Source organism: Prionailurus viverrinus, chromosome X, assembly GCF_022837055.1.
Source record: "Prionailurus viverrinus isolate Anna chromosome X, UM_Priviv_1.0, whole genome shotgun sequence".
NCBI lineage: Eukaryota > Metazoa > Chordata > Mammalia > Carnivora > Felidae > Prionailurus > Prionailurus viverrinus.
Genome location: NC_062579.1, coordinates 38,227,352 through 38,245,993, shown reverse-complemented (window position 1 = coordinate 38,245,993; position 18,642 = coordinate 38,227,352). Strand labels below are relative to the sequence as shown.

Genomic DNA, 18,642 nt, shown 5'->3' with positions numbered 1-18,642 from the left:
TACTATCTCCGATTGGCAAGGCCCCACGGGAAGCAGCTGGCAAGACAGAAACATGTTTTGTAGAGTCACAGCCCCAGCATCGCAAAGAACAGCGTAGAAGGGGGGTGCTGGAGCTAGGGGCACAACAGCTTAGTAACTTAAACACTGCCTATCCTCTATGACCCATCAGTTCCACTTTTAGATCCAGACGCTAAACACAGAAACAACACAAATGTCTTGCGCTAGGGGGAGAGAAATGAATACACCAGACCTATATTTATCAGCATGGATAGATCAAGGACAGGTAACGTTTCATGAAAAAAGCAAGCTGCAGAACTTTCAACACAGGGTGGTACCATTTATGGAAAGTGTACAGAGGAATATAGTATATATTGTACAATTCACGCTATACACACACACACACAACCTCAGGGGAGATTAACATTCTAAATGTTGAAAGGAAAACCTTAACTTTAGAGGAAAAGTGTAAGAGAATTGTGATCACCTTGAAACTGATAATATTCGAACATAAAACCTCAACGGAAGAGTTAACAACATTAAATAACCAGCCACAGTCCAGGAGAAGATATCTGCCGTACACATGACTGAAAAAAGGTTTGTACATTCTCATATACTGAAAAATGAAAACAAGACCATGTAAAGCCAGGATGTAAAAGATAAGCAGCCCGTCAGAAAACAATGGGGAAAGGATACACAACAGTCAAAGCACAGAAGAAAAGAACCCAAACGGCCAGTCAACAGGTAAGAAGTTATTCAACCTCACCATTAATTAGGGGAATCCAAATGAAACGAAAACAACGAGCTATCCCCTAAGAGGAATCAGGATGTATTTTCACACCAGTGTCCGAGCCTAATTGTTACGGGTGTGCTCTGTGTGCCGGTGACCAGAGGACCCAGAGGGCTTGGTCAGATGGTGATGGGAGTCTTCACAAAGAAGCTTTCTCCACAGTAAAAGGCAAGGGCCGGCCCACGTGAGTTCTCTGATGTTCCGTGAGGTGCGCTTTCCGGCAGAAGGCCTTGCCACATTCTTGACATTCAAAGGGTCTCTCTCCCGTGTGAATCCGCTGATGTTCAATGAGGCGTACTTTCACGTAGAAGGCGTTTCCGCACTCGCTACATTCATAGGGCTTCTCTCCCGTGTGAGTTCTCTGGTGTTGACAAAGGGATTTCTTCATACTGAAGATTTTTCCACATTCGCTGCATTCATAGGGTTTCTCTCCTGAATGCATTCTCTGATGTTCAATGAGGCGTGCTTTAACATAGAAGGCATTGCCACATTTGCTACATTCGTAAGGTTTCTCTCCCGTGTGAATTCGCTGATGTATCCCAAGAGACGAGTGTACCCTGAAGGATTTCCCACATTCATGACACTGATAGGGTTTTTCACCTGTGTGAGTTCTCTGATGATTATTGAGAGTCATTTTCATTCTGAAGAACTTCCCACATTCGCCACATTTATAGGGTTTCTCACCTGTGTGAATTCTCTGATGTTGATTTAGGGATTTCTTTGCACGGAAGTTTTTCCCACAGTCACCACATTCATAGGGTTTCTCCCCTGTGTGGGTTCTCTGGTGTTGGGTAAGGGATATCTTGACTCGAAATGTTTTCCCACATTCGTTACATTCATAGGGCTTCTCCCCTGTGTGGGTTCTCTGGTGAATCATAAGGGTTGCCTTCTCAGAAAAGGTTTTCCCGCATTCGGCACACGCATACGGTCTCTCTCCTGTGTGTGTTCTCTGGTGTAGAATGAGTTGTGACTTCCGGCCAAAAGACTTCCTACATTCATTACATTCAAAAGGTTTCTCCCCCGTGTGAGTTTTCTGGTGAGCAATGAGGTATGACCTTGCACTGAAGGTTTTGGCACACTCACCACACTTATAGGGTCTCTCCCCTGTGTGTATCCTCAGATGTTCAATAAGGTTTGATTTCCTGCAGTAACTTTTCCCACATTCATGACATCCAAAGTTTTTTACTCCTGCGTGTGTTCTTTTATGTGCAACAAAGCCTGTGTTCTTGTAGAAGACTTTTCCATATCCATTATACTCAACAGTTTGATCCACAGGTTGAATCTTCTGACGCTGAAGGTCACTGTCATGCCTGAGGGCACCACCCCCGACAGAACTCTTGCCACACAGCAGTGAGAGAGATCCTTTAAAAACAAATCAGATCACTTACTTAAAAGTCAACAATGGTTTCCCTTGTCACGGTACCGAATGAAAGTGCTTACCAAAGCCCACAAAACATAGCCTGTTAAAAAGTGCTTCACCTCGCCTAAAAAACTCAACATAATTTGGCCCCCAGCTAACTCTCTGATATGGCCCCCGGCCACTCGCACCACCCACCATTAAGCTACACTGGCCTCTTTGCTCTTTTTAGGATCTATCACCCTGACACACACTGTTCTCTCCACCCCGAATATTCAAAGTCTACGTGGCTCTGTCTCTCTCACATCACTGATGTTGGTGCACCAATGTTAACCTCCCCAAAAAGTCGTCCCTGGACATATCCTCCACAGGCACACGACACATCATTGTCTATCTTTCGTATCTTGCATTGATTTTCTTCTCACCACCAAACGTGATGTATCAGACTGCCAGCTCCGGGACAGTGATATTAGTTTCCCAGGTGCTAGATCCCTACGCCTAGAACGTGACCAGATCATAGCTGACACTCATTTAAGAGGTGGTGGAACACCAGAGGCGCGTACAAACGAATGCCCCACAACGAACGGCATCCAAGGCAGTGGAAAGCGGGCAGGCAATTGAGAATACTAAAGGGAGACAGACTAGCTGAGAACGTGTAAGACGAGGCGGGCGGGGATAGGTAAGAGTGGTAGATAACCACAAAACTCAAGAGGGGCGCCCAGGTGGCTCAGTCGGTTGAGCGTCCGACTTGAGCTCAGGTCACGATCTCGTGGTTCCTGGGTTCGAGCCCCACGTCGCACTCTCTGCTGTCAACACTTCGGCTGCGGCTCCTCTGTCCCCCTTTCTCTCTGCCCCTCCCCTGCTTGTGCTCTCTCTCTGTCTCTCTCAAAAATAAACAATCTTGGGGCACCTGGGTGGCTCAGTCGGTTGAGCATCCGACTTCGGCTCAGGTCATGATCTCACAGCTCGTGAGTTCGAGCCCCGTGTCGGGCTGTGCTGACAGCTCAGAGCCTGGAGCCTGTTTCGGATTCTGTGTCTCCCTCTCTCTCTGTCCCTAACCCACTCGCATTCTGTCTCTGTCAAAAATAAACATTAAAAAAAAATTTTTTTAATAAATAAATAAATAAATAAGCTTACAAAAAAAAAAAAACCTCAAGATAAAACAGGCCAGGGGCGCCTGGGTGGCGCAGTCGGTTAAGCGTCCGACTTCAGCCAGGTCACGATCTCACGGTCCGTGAGTTCGAGCCCCGCGTCGGGCTCTGGGCTGATGGCTCAGAGCCTGGAGCCTGTTTCCGATTCTGTGTCTCCCTCTCTCTCTGCTCCACCCCCGTTCATGCTCTGTCTCTCTCTGTCCCAAAAATAAATAAACGTTGAAAAAAAAATTAAAAAAAAAAAAGATAAAACAGGCCAGAGCACTTAAGTGTGAACGTAATGAGGGCAGGTGTGATTTAGGTACCTGAAGTGTGTAAACCTTCTGCCCTCCAGTCATTTGCAAAGAGGAAGGGCCCCTAGAAAGAGCCTACTGGAAACCACTGCCCCAAGCGTGAATTTCTGCACTCTTCCTTCCCGTTTCTGCTCACTCACCTGGGAAACCTTGGCCTGAGGATTCCTCCTCTAAAATCCACAGCTCTTCTCCTCGCTCCAACTTGAAGATCATCTCCGGTTTGGCCACGCAGAGGCCTGTTAATGGGAAATGGCAGAGGACATGGGCCAAGTTGTCTGAGCGCTAGGGCCTCTGATGGAGGAGGAGGAAGGTGCATCTTCATGAGCTGCACAAGGAAGGGGGCCCATTTAAACCTTTCATTGGGGGAAGTGACAACACACATCACGCTTCCTGGTGCCTCAAACCTAATCAAGCATCTGTGACCCTTGAATCTAGAACCTAAAGTATTGTTAAAGTCTACAAAGGCCACACACGTTACAGTAACCAAGAAAGGAAACCTATGGTACCAGGAGTTACGTGGACAGTAATCCTCACCCACGGATGCCAGGTTGCTGTAGTTCTCTAACATCACATCCTTGTGCATGGTCCTCTGAGCAGGGTCCAGTCTGTGCCACTCCTGTCGGGTAAAATCCACAGCCACGTCCTCAAATGACACAGATCCCTGTAACAACAAGCTGCAATGATCAGAATGGGACACACGGAGGGGCGCCTAAGTGGCTCAGTCGGTTACGCACCCGACTCTTGAGTTCGGCTCAGGTCATCATCTCACGGTTCGTGGGATGGAGCCCTGTGTCGGGCTCTGCACTGATGGCACGGAGCCTGCTTGGGAGTCTCTCTCCCTCTCTCTCTGCCCCTCCCCAACCTGCTCACACACTCTCTCTCAAAATAAACATTAAAAAAAATGTTAAATACTATCTCAAAAAAAAAAAAAAAAACAGATGTGTGAAACTAATTCTCTCCACAGAGCACCAGTAAGAGTTAACTAGAACTACATTGGACACCTGACCCCGTGTCTTGCTCGATATTATATTTTGTTGGGCGGGGGGAACCCAGAACGGCCCTGCTATTGTGTTACTATATCAATCCATGAAGAAAAGACTGTTGACTGCTGAGTTAACACGAGGTGCCCGGACCTGTCCCAGTTGCTGGGAAAACAAAAAAGGGGTAAGATGGAGTGCCTGTTCTCAAAGAGCTCAAAACCCAGTGAAGAGGCTTAGGTATGAACACAGTCTTGCAATGAGGTGTTACGGGAGCTGCGTTAGGCATGCGTACAGGGTGCAGTGGGCTGTGTTATCAGATCCAACTTCACTTGGGGAGACGGAGCGTGGAATCCTTCAACAAGAATACAGTTTCCCTCAAAAATATGGGACAACAGCATAAAAAAAGGCAGGAAAACATGAAACACACATGGTGAGCTATGAAACTACATATAGAACCGGAGGAGAGAAAAACAGCACTTCAGGCTATGATGAGTTTAAGGGCTGCAGAGACATTCCGGGGCCAGAGAGGGGAGAGATTTTCAACTGTTTTTTTTTTTTTTCCTACAGATCATCAGTCTCTAAAATGCCTGACTCCCTATACCATCAGAATATTTTCTGACCCTCCCACAATATATTTATATTTCGAAATTAGACAGAAGTCCTGTTAAGTGGGAGAAAGGCACAGATCATCACTCCCAGGATAATGGCGCGAGCAGATGGGTTGAGGCTGGTGCCATATATTGAGATGAGCAAAACAAGAGAGATACTGGGTTGGCAGAAGGAGAAATTGAAATAGATCTTGGACCTGAGCTGGGTTGTTTATGGCACACACTGATAGACGTCCAGCTGGCAGGTGGCTATAGGATTCTGAAGCTCAGAAGAGAAGGCTAGGATAGGCCAACGATTGGGAGGCAATAGCATTTCAGTACTAGCTGAAACCACCAGAATAAACTGGAAGGCTAAGAAAACACAAAGAGCTTGAGAGAAGCACCAGGTACAGAGTCAGCAGGGACACCAAAAGTACATGAAGCTTGAAGGTGGGGGGGGAGCCCTGTGGTACACAGAAAATGGGAGAAATACTGTTTTTTTTTAAAGCAGTCCTGCCCCAAAGTAGGCCCCAGGGCTAAAAAAAACCACAAAAAAAAAAAAACCACAAAAAAAAAACCTGTAACCTTGTAGCAGCAGACACCTCAAACTCTAAGGAAGAGAAATCCTTTTCTTTGGCAAGAATAGTGGTCTGGAGAGTGTGGGAAGGATCCCCATTGCCTTTTTTCTACCCTCCCACCCCTTGGCCCCAAGGACAAACTTCCTTACAGACAGTGAGTGCCAAAGCGGACAGACTAAATCCCTAACTGTCCAGCCAAAAGATCATGGGAGGGAGTGTGGGGGAGCACGACTGTGGGGGAGACTGCCCTAATAAAATAGCCTCAGAATACATGAAGCAAATCTGAAAGAACCGAAAGAAGGAAGGGGCAAATGCACACTTAGAACCGCTGACTTTCAACACTTCTCTTAGTAATCAAAGTAACCGGTAGACAGAAAATCAACAGGGATATAGGAAAACTGAACACCACCCAGCAACCAAAGGACTCTGCAGAGCATTCCACTCAGAAACATAGAAATTAAGTTTCTTCAAGTACACACGGGATAGTCACCAAGCTAGGACATACCCGGGATCATTAAGCAAATCTCAACACGATCAAAGGCCCCTTGGGTACCAAGGAAAATTGACCCGGAAAACCAACTCTGACATAGCACTTAACAAAACAATTAGAATTTAAAGACAAAGAAAATATCTCTTCAGGGCCTCCAGGCAAAAAAGATGAAATAACTTACAAGACCAGAGAATTAAACTGGGATCAATTTCTCAAAAACACCTGTGCCCTTCCTCAGGAATTTAACAGAGCTGCGCTGTCCAATTTGGTAGCCACACGTGGCTAGTTATAGTCCTGGACAGCAAAGACACAGAACGTACTCATCACTGCAAGGGGTTCTATTGACCAGCACTACACCAAACGGTGAGCTTCATCCGAGCAAATTCGATGAATGGGGAAATTTTGGCAAAAGCCTGACACTGGGCATTTTACATACTACCGTAAAGTTAAGACTAACACAACGCTGGGGTCACGGGCTGAAGGATAACGTATAGATATTAAGTTGTCCCGACAAAGTAGAAAAAGAACTAAAAAATGGAAGAAGAGAAAGAAAAAGAGAAAAGATGAATGAGATCATTGACTGCCATGTAGGTAAAGGTGAGAGACAAATTAGATGTTATAAAAGATTAATAAAGAAAAAAAAAGTAGGGGCACCTGTCGGCAGAGCGTGCAACTCTTGATCTCGAGGTTGGAAGTTCAAGGCACGCATTGGGTGTAGGGATTACTTTAAAATAAAATCTTTTTTGAAAACAAGGTAAATTGGTATAGGCGTTACGGGAAACAGTATGGAGGCTGCTTAAAAAATTAAAACTAGACCTACTATATGATCCAGCGGTCCCACTTCTGGGTATATATCTGAAGGAAATGAAATCACTCTCCCAAAGAGATATCTGTACTCTCATGGTCATTGCAGAATTATTCAAGATATGGAAAACAACTTAAGTGTCCATCAATGGATGAATGGATAAAGATGTGGTGTGTATACACACACACACACACACACACACACACACACACACAACTCAACATCATTCAGTCATGAGAAAGAAGGAAATCCTACCATTTGCAACAACATGGATGAAACTGGAGGGCATTGTGCTAAGTGAAATGACTCCGACAGAGAAAGGCAAATATTGTACTGTATGATCTCATTTATATGTGAAATCTTTTTTTTTAAAAAGTGAAACTCACAGATGCAGAGTAGAACATTAAGAGGGGTATGGGAGAAATGTGGCAATGGTCAAAGAGGACAAAGTCAGCTATGTAGAATGAATAAAGTCTAGAGATGCATGGGGTGCCTGCCTGGCTCAATCCACGGAGTGTGCGACTCTTGATCTCAGGGTTGTGAGTTTGAGCCCGAGGTTGGGTATGGAGATTACTTACACATAAAATCTTAAAAACAAAGTCTAGAGATCTAATGTACAGGCATGATGACTATACTTAAGTAATACTATATTGAACAATGGAAATATGCTAAGAAAGTAAATTACAGGTATACTCATCACACACAAAAAATGGTAACTACGTGAGATGATAGGTTAATTAACTCGACTGTAGTAATCATTTCAATATGTATATGTGTACATCATGTTGTATACCTCAAATATATACAACTTTCATAAATAAACAAAAAGAAAGAAACAAGGACTGCCTAAGGGTACTATATGAAGTATTAACACAAAGTGAATTATCAGCATGAAAATACAACCTTCCTAATAACCAAAAAAAAAAAAAAAATGTAGAGGGAACACTAAATAGAGAAAGAAACAGCAAATATAACAATCTCACAGTGATTACATCAGAAGATAAAGTGAAAAAATTGAGACCAAACATATCTGTATTGTTTATGACATCAAACAGTAACATAAATAAGTGTAAATGGGTTTACGCCACCTACGAACTGAAAAATGTTTTCATGTTGCCTTGTAAAGCAGAGCCCAATAATACTGTGCACAAAAGGTATGTTTAAAACACAGTCATTCAAAAAGGCTAAGGGGCGCCTGGGTGGCTCAGTCGGTTAAGCGTCCGACTTCAGCTCAGGGCACGATCTCGCGGTCCGTGAGTTCGAGCCCTGCATCGGGCTTTGGGCTAATGGCTCGGAGCCTGGAGCCTGCTTCCGATTCTGTGTCTCTCTCTCTCTCTGCCCCTCCCCCGTTCATGCTCTGTCTCTGTCTCAAAAATAAATGAACATTAAAAAAAAAAGGCTAAAACTGGGGCACCTGCGTGGCTGTCGGTTGAACGCCCGACTTTGGCTCAGGTCATGATCTCACAGTTTGTGAGTTCAAGCCCCACATCAGGTTCACTGTTGCCAGCCCAGAACCCGCTTCGGATCCTGGGTCTGCCTCTCTCTCTGCCCCTCCCCCGCTCACACTCCCTCCCTCTCAAAAATAAACATTTTTTTAAAAAGGTAAAATTAAAGAGGTGGATAAAGATTTACCAAATGAAAACAATATAAAAGCAGGGACTGAAATCCTGATGCCAACGTAGAATTCCAAAAGCAATTATACGAGACAAAGGAAGACACTTTGTAATATTAAAAGCCTTGTCCAAAATAAAGATCTAACAACAGAGATATGTGTAAATACCTATGCACAAAGTGATACCGCAAAAGCCTATATAAACCAAAAACTACAAGAATACAAGAAAAAGAAGCATCCTCTAATGGGAGACTTTTAACATACCATTCACAAAATAAGACAGATTACGTGGACAAAATAATAAGCAATGATACAAAAGACCCAAGCAACATAATAAGGTGAAACTTTTGGATATATACATATTAAACACTACACTCCGATCATACAGAATATACTTTCTCTCAAGCACACATGGAACATTCACAAAAATTGATCATGTAGTAGGGCACAAAGAAGATAATCTCAGTAGGTTCCTTAAAATAGAAATATTATAAACAAGGGCGCTTGGGTGGCTCAGTCGCTTGAGCATCCGACTTCGATTCAGGTCATGATCTTACATTCATGGGTTCCAGCCCCGCATTGGGCCGTGTGCTGACAGCTCAGAGCCTGGAGCTTGCTTCGGATTCTGTGTGTGTGTGTGTCTCTCTCTCTGCCCCTCCCCTGCTCATGCTCTATCACTCTCTGTCTCTCAAAAAATAAAACGTTAATTTTTTTTTAAAAAATACAACTATTATGAACACCAATCACAATCAGTAAAGAGTTTTAAGAGTTAGAAAATTGACAAGCTGATTCCAAAATTCATATAAAAAAAGGAAGGGGGGGCACCTACGTGATTCAGTCAGCTGAGCATCCAACTCTTGATTTTCAGCTCAGGTCATGATCTGAGCGTTGTGGGATCAAACCCCCTGTTGGGCTCTGTGCCAAGCATGGAGCCTGCTTGAGATTCTCTCTTTCCCTCACCCCCCTCTCCCCAACTTGTGTGCTCGCTCGCTCTCTCTCTCTAAAATTAAAAAAAAAAAAAGAAGGGAGTGGGACTTGATGCAGGTCCTAGAAATAACAAGACACTACATTGATGATATCATGATAATATCAGAAACTGAAAATCAAGCCAGGACTGGCTGAAATGCAATAGTGACATATGGGGAGCAGAGGAGAGTTGATAGATGCGACAAAAATCTAAGGGCCTACTCAAATGGAGTAATTTGTAAGAATACCCGGGGCAGAAGCTATCCCTGACATGCCACAGGCAACACAAAATGAACTATCATTGGCCTGCGAGCGTGGGTAAGAGCCAGAAACTGGCTGGAGCTTGAGAGAGGTCTTGTCATTCTCGGAACGGAAGAAGGCCTCAGGCCCTGTATAAACCATCTGTGATGGAATTTGCATTGTTTCCTGAAAGGAGGATTCTGTAATCACCGTGAGGATCGGGGATCTAAACTTACCCAAAAAGCTAGAGGCACCATTTGTTCCCATTGCAATGGCGGGTTTTGCAGCAATCATTATGTGTGGATTATATAACCTGAAGAGCAGGACAAATACTAAATGTGCAATGTTTATTTATTTTTGAGAGACAGAGAGAGACAGAGTATGAGTAGGGAAGGAGCAGAGAGAAGAGGGAGACACAGAATCCAAAGCAGGCTCCAGGCTCTGAGCTGTCAGCACAGAGCCCGACGAGGGGCTCGAACCCACGAACTGTGAGATCATGACTGGGGCCAAAGTCAGACGCCCAACTGACTGAGCCACCCAGGAGCCCCAGCTAAATGTTGTCTGTTCACCCGTTCCACATGTGCGTGGCAGCCCAAGGCTTTGCTGTGGGAGCAAGGATTCTTGGTATGAGCTATTCCATGTATGAGGAGTTCTGGGCAAGGCCTAAACCTTAGAAGAAGAGATAATGTCAGGGCACCTGGCTGGTTCAGTTGGCAGGGCATATTTATTTTTAATGTTTATTTATTTGGGGGAGGGAGAGAGAGCACGAGTGGGAGAGGGGCAGGCAGAAAGAGTGGGGACAGAGGATCTGAAGCGGGCTCTAGCTCTACACTGACAGCAGCGAGCCCAAGGCGGGGCTCGAACGCACAAACTGCGAGATCATGACCTGAGCCGAAGTCGGATGCTCAACTGAGCCACCCAGGTGCCCCCAGTCAGTAGAGCATCTTGATCCCAGGGTCACGAGTTCAAGCCCCACATTGGGCGTGGAGCCTACTTTAAAAGAAAATTAAAAAAAAAGTAAGAGCAACTGTTTTGGTCTTGGTGGTGGTGGTTAGACATCTCATTTGAAGGTTATATGTTCATGTTCAAAATAAATCATTAGTGCCTGGGTAGCTCAGTTGGTCAAGCATCTGCCTCTCGATTCTGGCTCAGGTCATGATCTCACAGTTGGTTGGTTCAAGCCCTGCATCGGGCTCTATGCTGACAGCACAGAGCCTGCTTGAGATTCTCTCTCCCCCTCTCTCTCCCCCTCCCCTGCTCACTCATACACACACACACACACACACACACACACACTGTCTCTCTCTCTCTCTCTCTCTCTCTCTCTCTCTCAAAAGTAAATAAACTTAAAAAGAGAAGAAAAATCATTAGAATGGGTCAATTACCTGGTAATTGAATATTGGCTTCCTTTTATACAGGCTTGATTTGGCTGGTGACTAAATTATTAGTGCCTAGTTCCCCAGGGGAGTCAAATTAGCACCAAAAAAACCCGTCACTTTCAAATGCACTTGATAGTGGTAAAATGTTCAGCTTCTTCAACTCTTCCAATGAAATCAGTTCTAAAGAGGACAACATGCAACTCCTGAAGTATTTGCAACTCCTGAAGTATTTTCAGTTTTTTGGGCTATTGAAGGGTTGGCTATTGAAGCCCCTTTCAGAACAGTGCGTGGAATATAACATCATAAGCCTCCCCACAACCGAAAATGTGTGTATATGTGTTTAAACCAAACCTAAAAAGCTGATAAAAGGGCTCCTTAGAAGTAGTATTTATTTCAGGATTATACTTGCAAACATGGAATAATTATGGATCTTAGCTTAGCTTAGCTGTTTGTGAGTGCAGAATTATATTTATGCTGCTGTTATATTAGAATAATTTTAAATGCCAGGCACCTGGGTGGCTCAGTTGGTTAAGCGTCCAACTCTTGGTTTCAGCTCAGGTCATGATCTCGAGGTTTCCTGAGTTCGAGCTCTGCGACGGGCTCTGTGCTGGCAGCACGAAGCCTGCTTGGGATTCTCTCTTTCCCTCTCTCTCTGCCTGTCCCCCACTTGCTCTCTCTCTCTCAAAATAAATAAGCAAACAAAAAAAATTTTTAAAGAAAAGAGTAATTTTAAAGTCCTCTTGATACAAAACAGATGAACATAAGGGAAGGGAAGCAAAAATAAATATAAAAACAGGGAGGGGGACAAAGCATAAGAGACTCTTAAATATAGAGAACGGAGGGTTGCTGGAGGGGTTGTGGGAGGGGGGATGGGCTAAATGGGGGAGGGGCATTAAAGAATCTACTCCTGAAATCACTGTTGCACTTCATGCTTACTAAATAAATACATTATTAAAAATAAATAAAGTCCTCTTGAAACAGAAAGCTATCTTTTAAGTGCTAATGCAAAGGCAAATGAAAAACACTTTTTAAACATGCGAAGTATGTTTATTTTTCCTGTAAGAACCATAAATGCTAATAAATTACCTAAAACGGAAGTGACCAATGATTTATGAGCAAGCTGCTTTGGTCAGACATTACAAACTTTGGTATACTCCAGCACGTGTTACTGCACTTGTGAAATTTCTCTTGTCTAACCTAAATTCACATCCCACGGTGATAACATGGTAAATGTAGTGTTATTAAAGTAAGTGAAGACGTTTAGAAAAAACACCATCGTTGTCAACCCCTGGTACTAAACAAAAAACGCAGCACCTGATCAGATTACTTGGGATTTTGCAGGGTGCGTGCTCCACATCTATAGGTATTGCTAAGCTCCTATCTACAAAATTACCCAAAAGAAGGTCATATTTGAATAAGATGCTGAAAAAAAGTAAGCAGTCTCAATCGTAAAAAGCAGTAGCTCTTTTTTTTATGGTGAAAAAACTTATATTTAGATTTAGCCAGCTGGACTCCGTTTAGATGATCCCAATTTTGTTGGCAACACCCAAAGCATCATAGTCAGGAGCCAGTCGAATATAGGTCTTCTCTTCCCCATCGGGCCCGATCAGAGTGTTGACTTTGGCCACATCAATGTCACAGAGCTTCTTCACAGCCTGTTTGATCTAGGGCTTGTTGGCCTTGACATCCACAATGAACACAAGTGTGTTGTCCTCTATTTTCGTCATGGCTGACTCGGTAGTCAGGGGGAACCTGATGACGGCATAGTGACCAAGCTTGTTTCTCCCGGGGGCGCTCTTTTGAGGGTATTTGGGCTGCCTTCAGAGATGCAGTGTCTTGAGCCGTCGGAAGGGAGGTGGAGTGTGGGTCTTTGTGCGACTGGACGCCTTTCAGCACTGCTTTCTTGGCCTTCAAAGCCTTTGCTTTGGCTTCAGCTTTGGGAGGGGGTGGAGCCTCCTTCCTCGCCTTTGGTGCCACCTTCGCAAAAGGGAACAGTAGCTCTCTTGATGCCTTTGGCCGTTATGATCCACACCCAGACATGATTTTGAAAGCGTATGCAACTTGTACTAATGGAGACAGGAGCCCAGTAGGCTCATGAACCAAATGACCATGGTGACAGGGATGGAGGCTATATATGGAACCAGCGACACAGACTCTCACTCACCAAGGCTGACCTGGCCACAGCGACAGCACAGTGGCCCAGGTGCCAGCAGCAGAGACCAACACTGAGTCTCTGACATGGCCCCACACTCTGGGGTTATCAGCCAGCTGCCTGGTGGCAGGTGGATTACACTGGGCCGCGTCCACACGGTGAAAATTTTTGTGATCTTGGGCTAGGTGAACGTTTCCCAAATACAGCGCTTAAAAGCAAGACCCATAAAAGAAAAAAAAAATAGTAAATCAGGCTCCATCAAAATTAATGTCTTGTTTTTTGGCAAAACTCCATGAAGAGAATGAAAACACAATCCAAGACTGGGGAAAGGATTTGCAAATTACCTATCTGATAAAGACAGCATGGGAGAATGGCCTTTTGAAGGCTCAGCTGCAGTTCTAACTAGGTGATAATACCTTGCAGAGCTGAGACGATATCCACCAGGAGGCTGTACAGCCTCGGAATCAGCATCTAATATATGGTACTGTTTCTCCCAGAGACGGGAGTCACGGATCCAGAATTCAGAGGGGGGAAATGGGAACGGCATATCACTGACTATTGCCCATAATGGTCAGTGAGCAAAAATGTCCCTGCTCATCCATGTGACCTTTATGCTCTGCTGGTATAGAGATCTCAGTTCCAAAGGGATGAATGCTTGGGGCGCCTGGGTGGCTCGACGCTTGGTTTGGGCTCAGGTCATGATCTCACGATTGGTGAGTTCGAGCCCCACATTGAGCTCCGCGCTGACATCGCAGAACCTGCTTGGGAGTCTCTCTCTCCCCCTCAAAATAAATAAAATAAATTTTAAAAAACGTAAGAGTGATTCCGTTTCACTGGAACCTAAGACTGCCACCCAGAAGCTTTGGGCTTCTCATGCCTCTGAAGCAACAGGCAAGGAAGGGAGTTCCCGTGTTGGCTAGGGAGACGGAGTCTGCTGATACACCATGGAGGTATGGAGGGATATGCCCGAAATATAGAAGGCCCCCTGAGGCATACTATCCTGCTGTGTGATTAAAGTCAGTGGACAACTATACAACCCAATTCAGGCAACTATTAATAGATGGACCCTGAAGGAATGAAGGTTTAGGTCACCGTACTAAGTAAAGAAGCGTGACCCAGCGAGGTGCCTGCTGAGGGCAACGGGAATATGGGATGGATAGAAGAATGTATTTATAAATACCAGGATGGTTGCATCATGTTAGGCAGAAGGATGATCTTGTTATTGTCTTTATTTGGGGACTGGGTATGGCTTAGGGTGACGTGTGTGGGTGCCAAGTTGACAAGGGCTGGACTGTGATGGTCAGTTTTATGTGTCAAGTGGGCTAGCTATCATCCCCAGGTACTCAATCAAACACTAATCTGGGCGTTGCTGTGAAGTTAGTTTGTAGGTGTATTTAACATCTACCATGAGTTGATTTTAGTACAGAAGATTATCCTTGATAATCTGGAGTGGGTTTTATCCAATCAGTGGAAAGGCCTTATGAGCAAAACTGGAGTCTCCCTGAAGAAGAAACTCTACCTGTGGATGGCAATGTCTGGCTCCTGCCAGCTTCCACTTTGCCCTTCCTGCTGGCTCACTCTATGGATTTGGGAGTTGATTAGCCAACTCACACAATCACTGAATCAAATTTCTTGCAATAAATCTCTTTTTAAAAATTTTTTAATGTTTATTTATTTTTGAGAGAGCGAGATAGTGCGAGTTGGGGAGGGGCAGAGAGAGAGGGAGACACAGAATCCGAAGCGGGCTCCAGGCTCCGAGCTGTCAGCACAGAGCCCGACATGGGGCTCAAATTCACGAACAATGAGATCATGACCTGAGCCGAAGTCTGGCACTTAACCGACTGAAGCACCCCAGGTGCCCCATTGCAATAAATCTGTTAATGTACCTATATATCCCCTAGTGGCTCTGTTTTCTCTGGTAGAACTATGACTGATACAGGGTACCCAGTTGGGCCTTTAATCCATTGACAAGCAATCCTTATAATATACAAAGAGAAGGCAGACACAAAGGAGAGGGTCGTGTAAAGACAGAGGCAGAAATTATAGTGATACAGCCACAAACCAAGGAATACCCATAACCATAAGGAGCTGGAAGAAGGAGGCAAGCAAGAGAAAAAGCCTAGACTGCCCTGAAGAGACTGTTGGAAGAAATACAGACTTCACGTCTGGAACCCTCTGCTGGAGAGGGCTCAGAAGGAGGTGAAAAAGATGGCAAGGGAGGGGCGCCTGGGTGGCTCAGTCGGTTGGGCATCCGACTTCAGCTCAGGTCATGATCTGGCAGGCATTTCACGAGTTCGAGCCCCACATCAGGCTCTGTGCTGACAGCTCGGAGCCTGGAGCCTGCTTCGGATTCTGTGTCTTCCTCTCTCTCTGCCGCTCCCACCCACCATGCTCTCTCTCTCTCTCTCTCTCAGAGGTAAATAAACACTAAAAAATTAAAAAAGAAGATGGCAAGGGAAATTTCTATCATCTTAGAGAATACATGCATCACGAACAGAATGGTAACAGACACAGAAACATTAAAGGTGCTTCTGGTGAGGCTTCAGATGAAAATGAGGAACACGTTATTGGAAACGGAAGGAAAGACTATCCTTGTTATACAGTAGAGGAAAACTTGGTAGAATTGTGTTCTATAGTTCTGTGGGAACTAAAACTTGTAACGAATGACCCTGGATAACTTAGCTGAGAGATTTTCCAGTGAACCATTGAAGGTGTAGCCTGTTTTTGTCTTGCTGCTCATAGTAAAAGGTAAGACAAAAGGAACATATTGAGTAAGGAACTGTTAAGCAAAAAAAGAACCAACAGTGAACGATCCGGTATATTCTCAGCCTACCCATCTCGTAATGAATGCTAAACTCGGAAAATTCATTGTTGGGAACTAGAGCTGTGGAAAGCCAAGGGTGTGGCCAGACAATCTCCTCCTGAAGAGATTAGGTGTGTGACTCATGGATCCACTGAACCATCTCAGCCAAATCCAGGAATAGAGATGAGACTATCCAGTAAAGATCTTTGGGGGCCCTTCTGTCTAATGAGGACACACACGAGGGAGTCACAAGGCTTTTGTGAACGTTATATGTTCAGAAACACTGACAGCTCGAACTGAAAGGCATGGATACAGGACAAAATGAGAGAAGGCTGGGAGCTTCCGGGCTGGTGGACACGTAGAAAGGTGGGGAGACTGGTGTGCCTAGAGAGGGCATGGAAGCTCTATATCCCTTCCCCATACCTCGCCTTATGTGTCTCTTAATCCGGCTGTTGGCTCGTTTATCATATCCTTTAATAAACTGGTAAACATTTAAAAAACTGAGACAAGGATGTCAGACTTCCAAAATTTTATAGGCAGGAAACTGGCTGAGGGAGCTGGCTGACTGTAAATGTTTGCCACCCTGCAAGAAAAAAGGAAGAATGACTTAAAAGGCACAGTCAGAACGAAGTGTAGGTCCAGAGGGAGAGGCCAATGGAGCCACTGTAGGCAGTGCAGAGGCTGGAAGTGTTGCCACAGGTCCAGAAGATCAAGAGTCTGATGCAAGAGAAAGAAACACTACTGCAGTCACTCAATTCTGTCTTCCGATGGTTCTTCCTTTATAGAACAGCTCCCTCCCAACTCTGATCGAGAAAAAGCACGGCAGTTTGCTGCACAGGCAGAAAGACCAGCTACATTCATGGGACACTCGTCCAATGGAGACATTTGGACACCATGGGGGGCAGTACTTTACCCATGACTTGTCATCTGGATATTGGTTAGCAATTTCCAACTTAGTAATGTTCCTCCTGCACAGACTTATTTGAGAGCATTGTCAGGACACTCAAGTCGTGCACCATCTGGTAACCCAGGAAAAAACTAAAAAAGAACCAGCCAGGACAGAGTGTCAGAAAAGCATGGGTTAAGACCTCAGAAAGGAAGGGCAACAGATTAAGGACTCAAGATGATGGTGAAGAGGAAAACACATGGAATGCAAATTCTACTCAACAGAGGTGGTGATGTAGTAAGACTACAACAATATACGCACGAATCATTGTTTGTCTCATGATTTAATTCAACCAAAATTCTACTGGGGGTATTAGAGAGTATACTCGGGGGCACGTGGGTGGCTCAGTCGGTTACGCCTCCAACTCTTGGTTTCGGCTCAGGTCATGATCTCAGCCTGCTTGGATTCTCTCTGTCTCTCCCCCTCTCTCTGTCCTCACCACACACACACACACACACACTCTCTCTCTCTCTCTCTCTCTCTCAAAATAAACAAACAAACTTAAAAAAAATAATATTACACTGTATGTTAACTAACTGGAATTTAAAAACATAAAAATATTGTGTTGGGGAAATAGGACTGCTTTATGTTTTCCAACTAATCTAAGTTTATTTATTTATTTTGAGAGAGAGAAAGCACAAGTCAGGGAGGGGCAGAGAGAGAGAATCCCAAGCAGGTTCCACACTGTCAGTATGGAGCCTGATGCAGAGCTCGAACCCACAAACCATGAGATCATGACCTGAGCCAAAGTTAGATGCTGAACCTACCGAGCCACCCACGTGCCCCCAGCTAATCTCTATTTTTAAATATTTCTTTAATCCTGTTTACTGGGTGTGAGTTAAAACACATGAAGCAATGGAACAGAAAACCATCAACAAAATGCAAAGGCAACCTATTGAATGGGAGAAGATATTTGTAAATGAGATGTCATATCCAAAATACATAAAGGACTTAAACGACTCAATACCAAAAAAATCCCCGATTAAAACATGGACAGAATGGGACACCTGGGTGGCTCAGTCAGTTAAGCATCCGACCTTGGCTCAGGTCGTGATCTCACAGTTCGCGAGTTCGAGCCCCGTGTCAGGCTCTGTGCTGACAGCTCAGAGCCTGGAGCCTGCTTGGGATTCTGTGTCTCCCTCTCTCTCTGCCCCTCCCCCACTCACATTCTGTCTCCCTCTATAAAATAAACATTAAGAAATTATTCAAAAAATTAAAAATGGGCAGAGGATCCAAATAGATATTTTTCCAAAGAAGACAGACAGAGGGCCAACAAACACATGAAAAGATGCTCGACATCCCTCATCGTCAGGGAAGTGCAAATCAAAACCACAATGAGATATCACTTTACAGCAGTCAGAATGGCTAGTACCCAAAAGAAAAGAAATAACAAGTATTGGCAAGGGTGTGGAGAAAAAGAAATCCTGGTGCACCATTAGTGGGAATGTAAATTGGTCCAATCACTGTGGAAAACAGTATGGTGGTGCTCCAAAAATTTACTACCACTTTGGAAGAC

General features: G+C 44.6%; 1 protein-coding gene across 2 annotated transcripts in view; it reads right to left on the bottom strand.

Moving 5' to 3' along the window:
* Positions 1-340: 340 nt before the first annotated feature.
* The window catches only part of ZNF157 (zinc finger protein 157), a 38,595-nt gene continuing 20,293 nt past the window's right edge, over positions 341-18,642 (bottom strand). For both annotated transcript variants that reach the window (XM_047843965.1, XM_047843966.1), the window contains 3 exons: positions 4,123-4,249; positions 3,729-3,824; positions 341-2,149 (listed from right to left, as the gene is read on the bottom strand). In XM_047843965.1, coding sequence (XP_047699921.1) covers positions 927-2,149; positions 3,729-3,824; positions 4,123-4,249 — 1,446 coding nt within the window. In that variant the 3' untranslated portion in view covers positions 341-926. The remainder of the gene's footprint in view (positions 2,150-3,728; positions 3,825-4,122; positions 4,250-18,642) is intronic.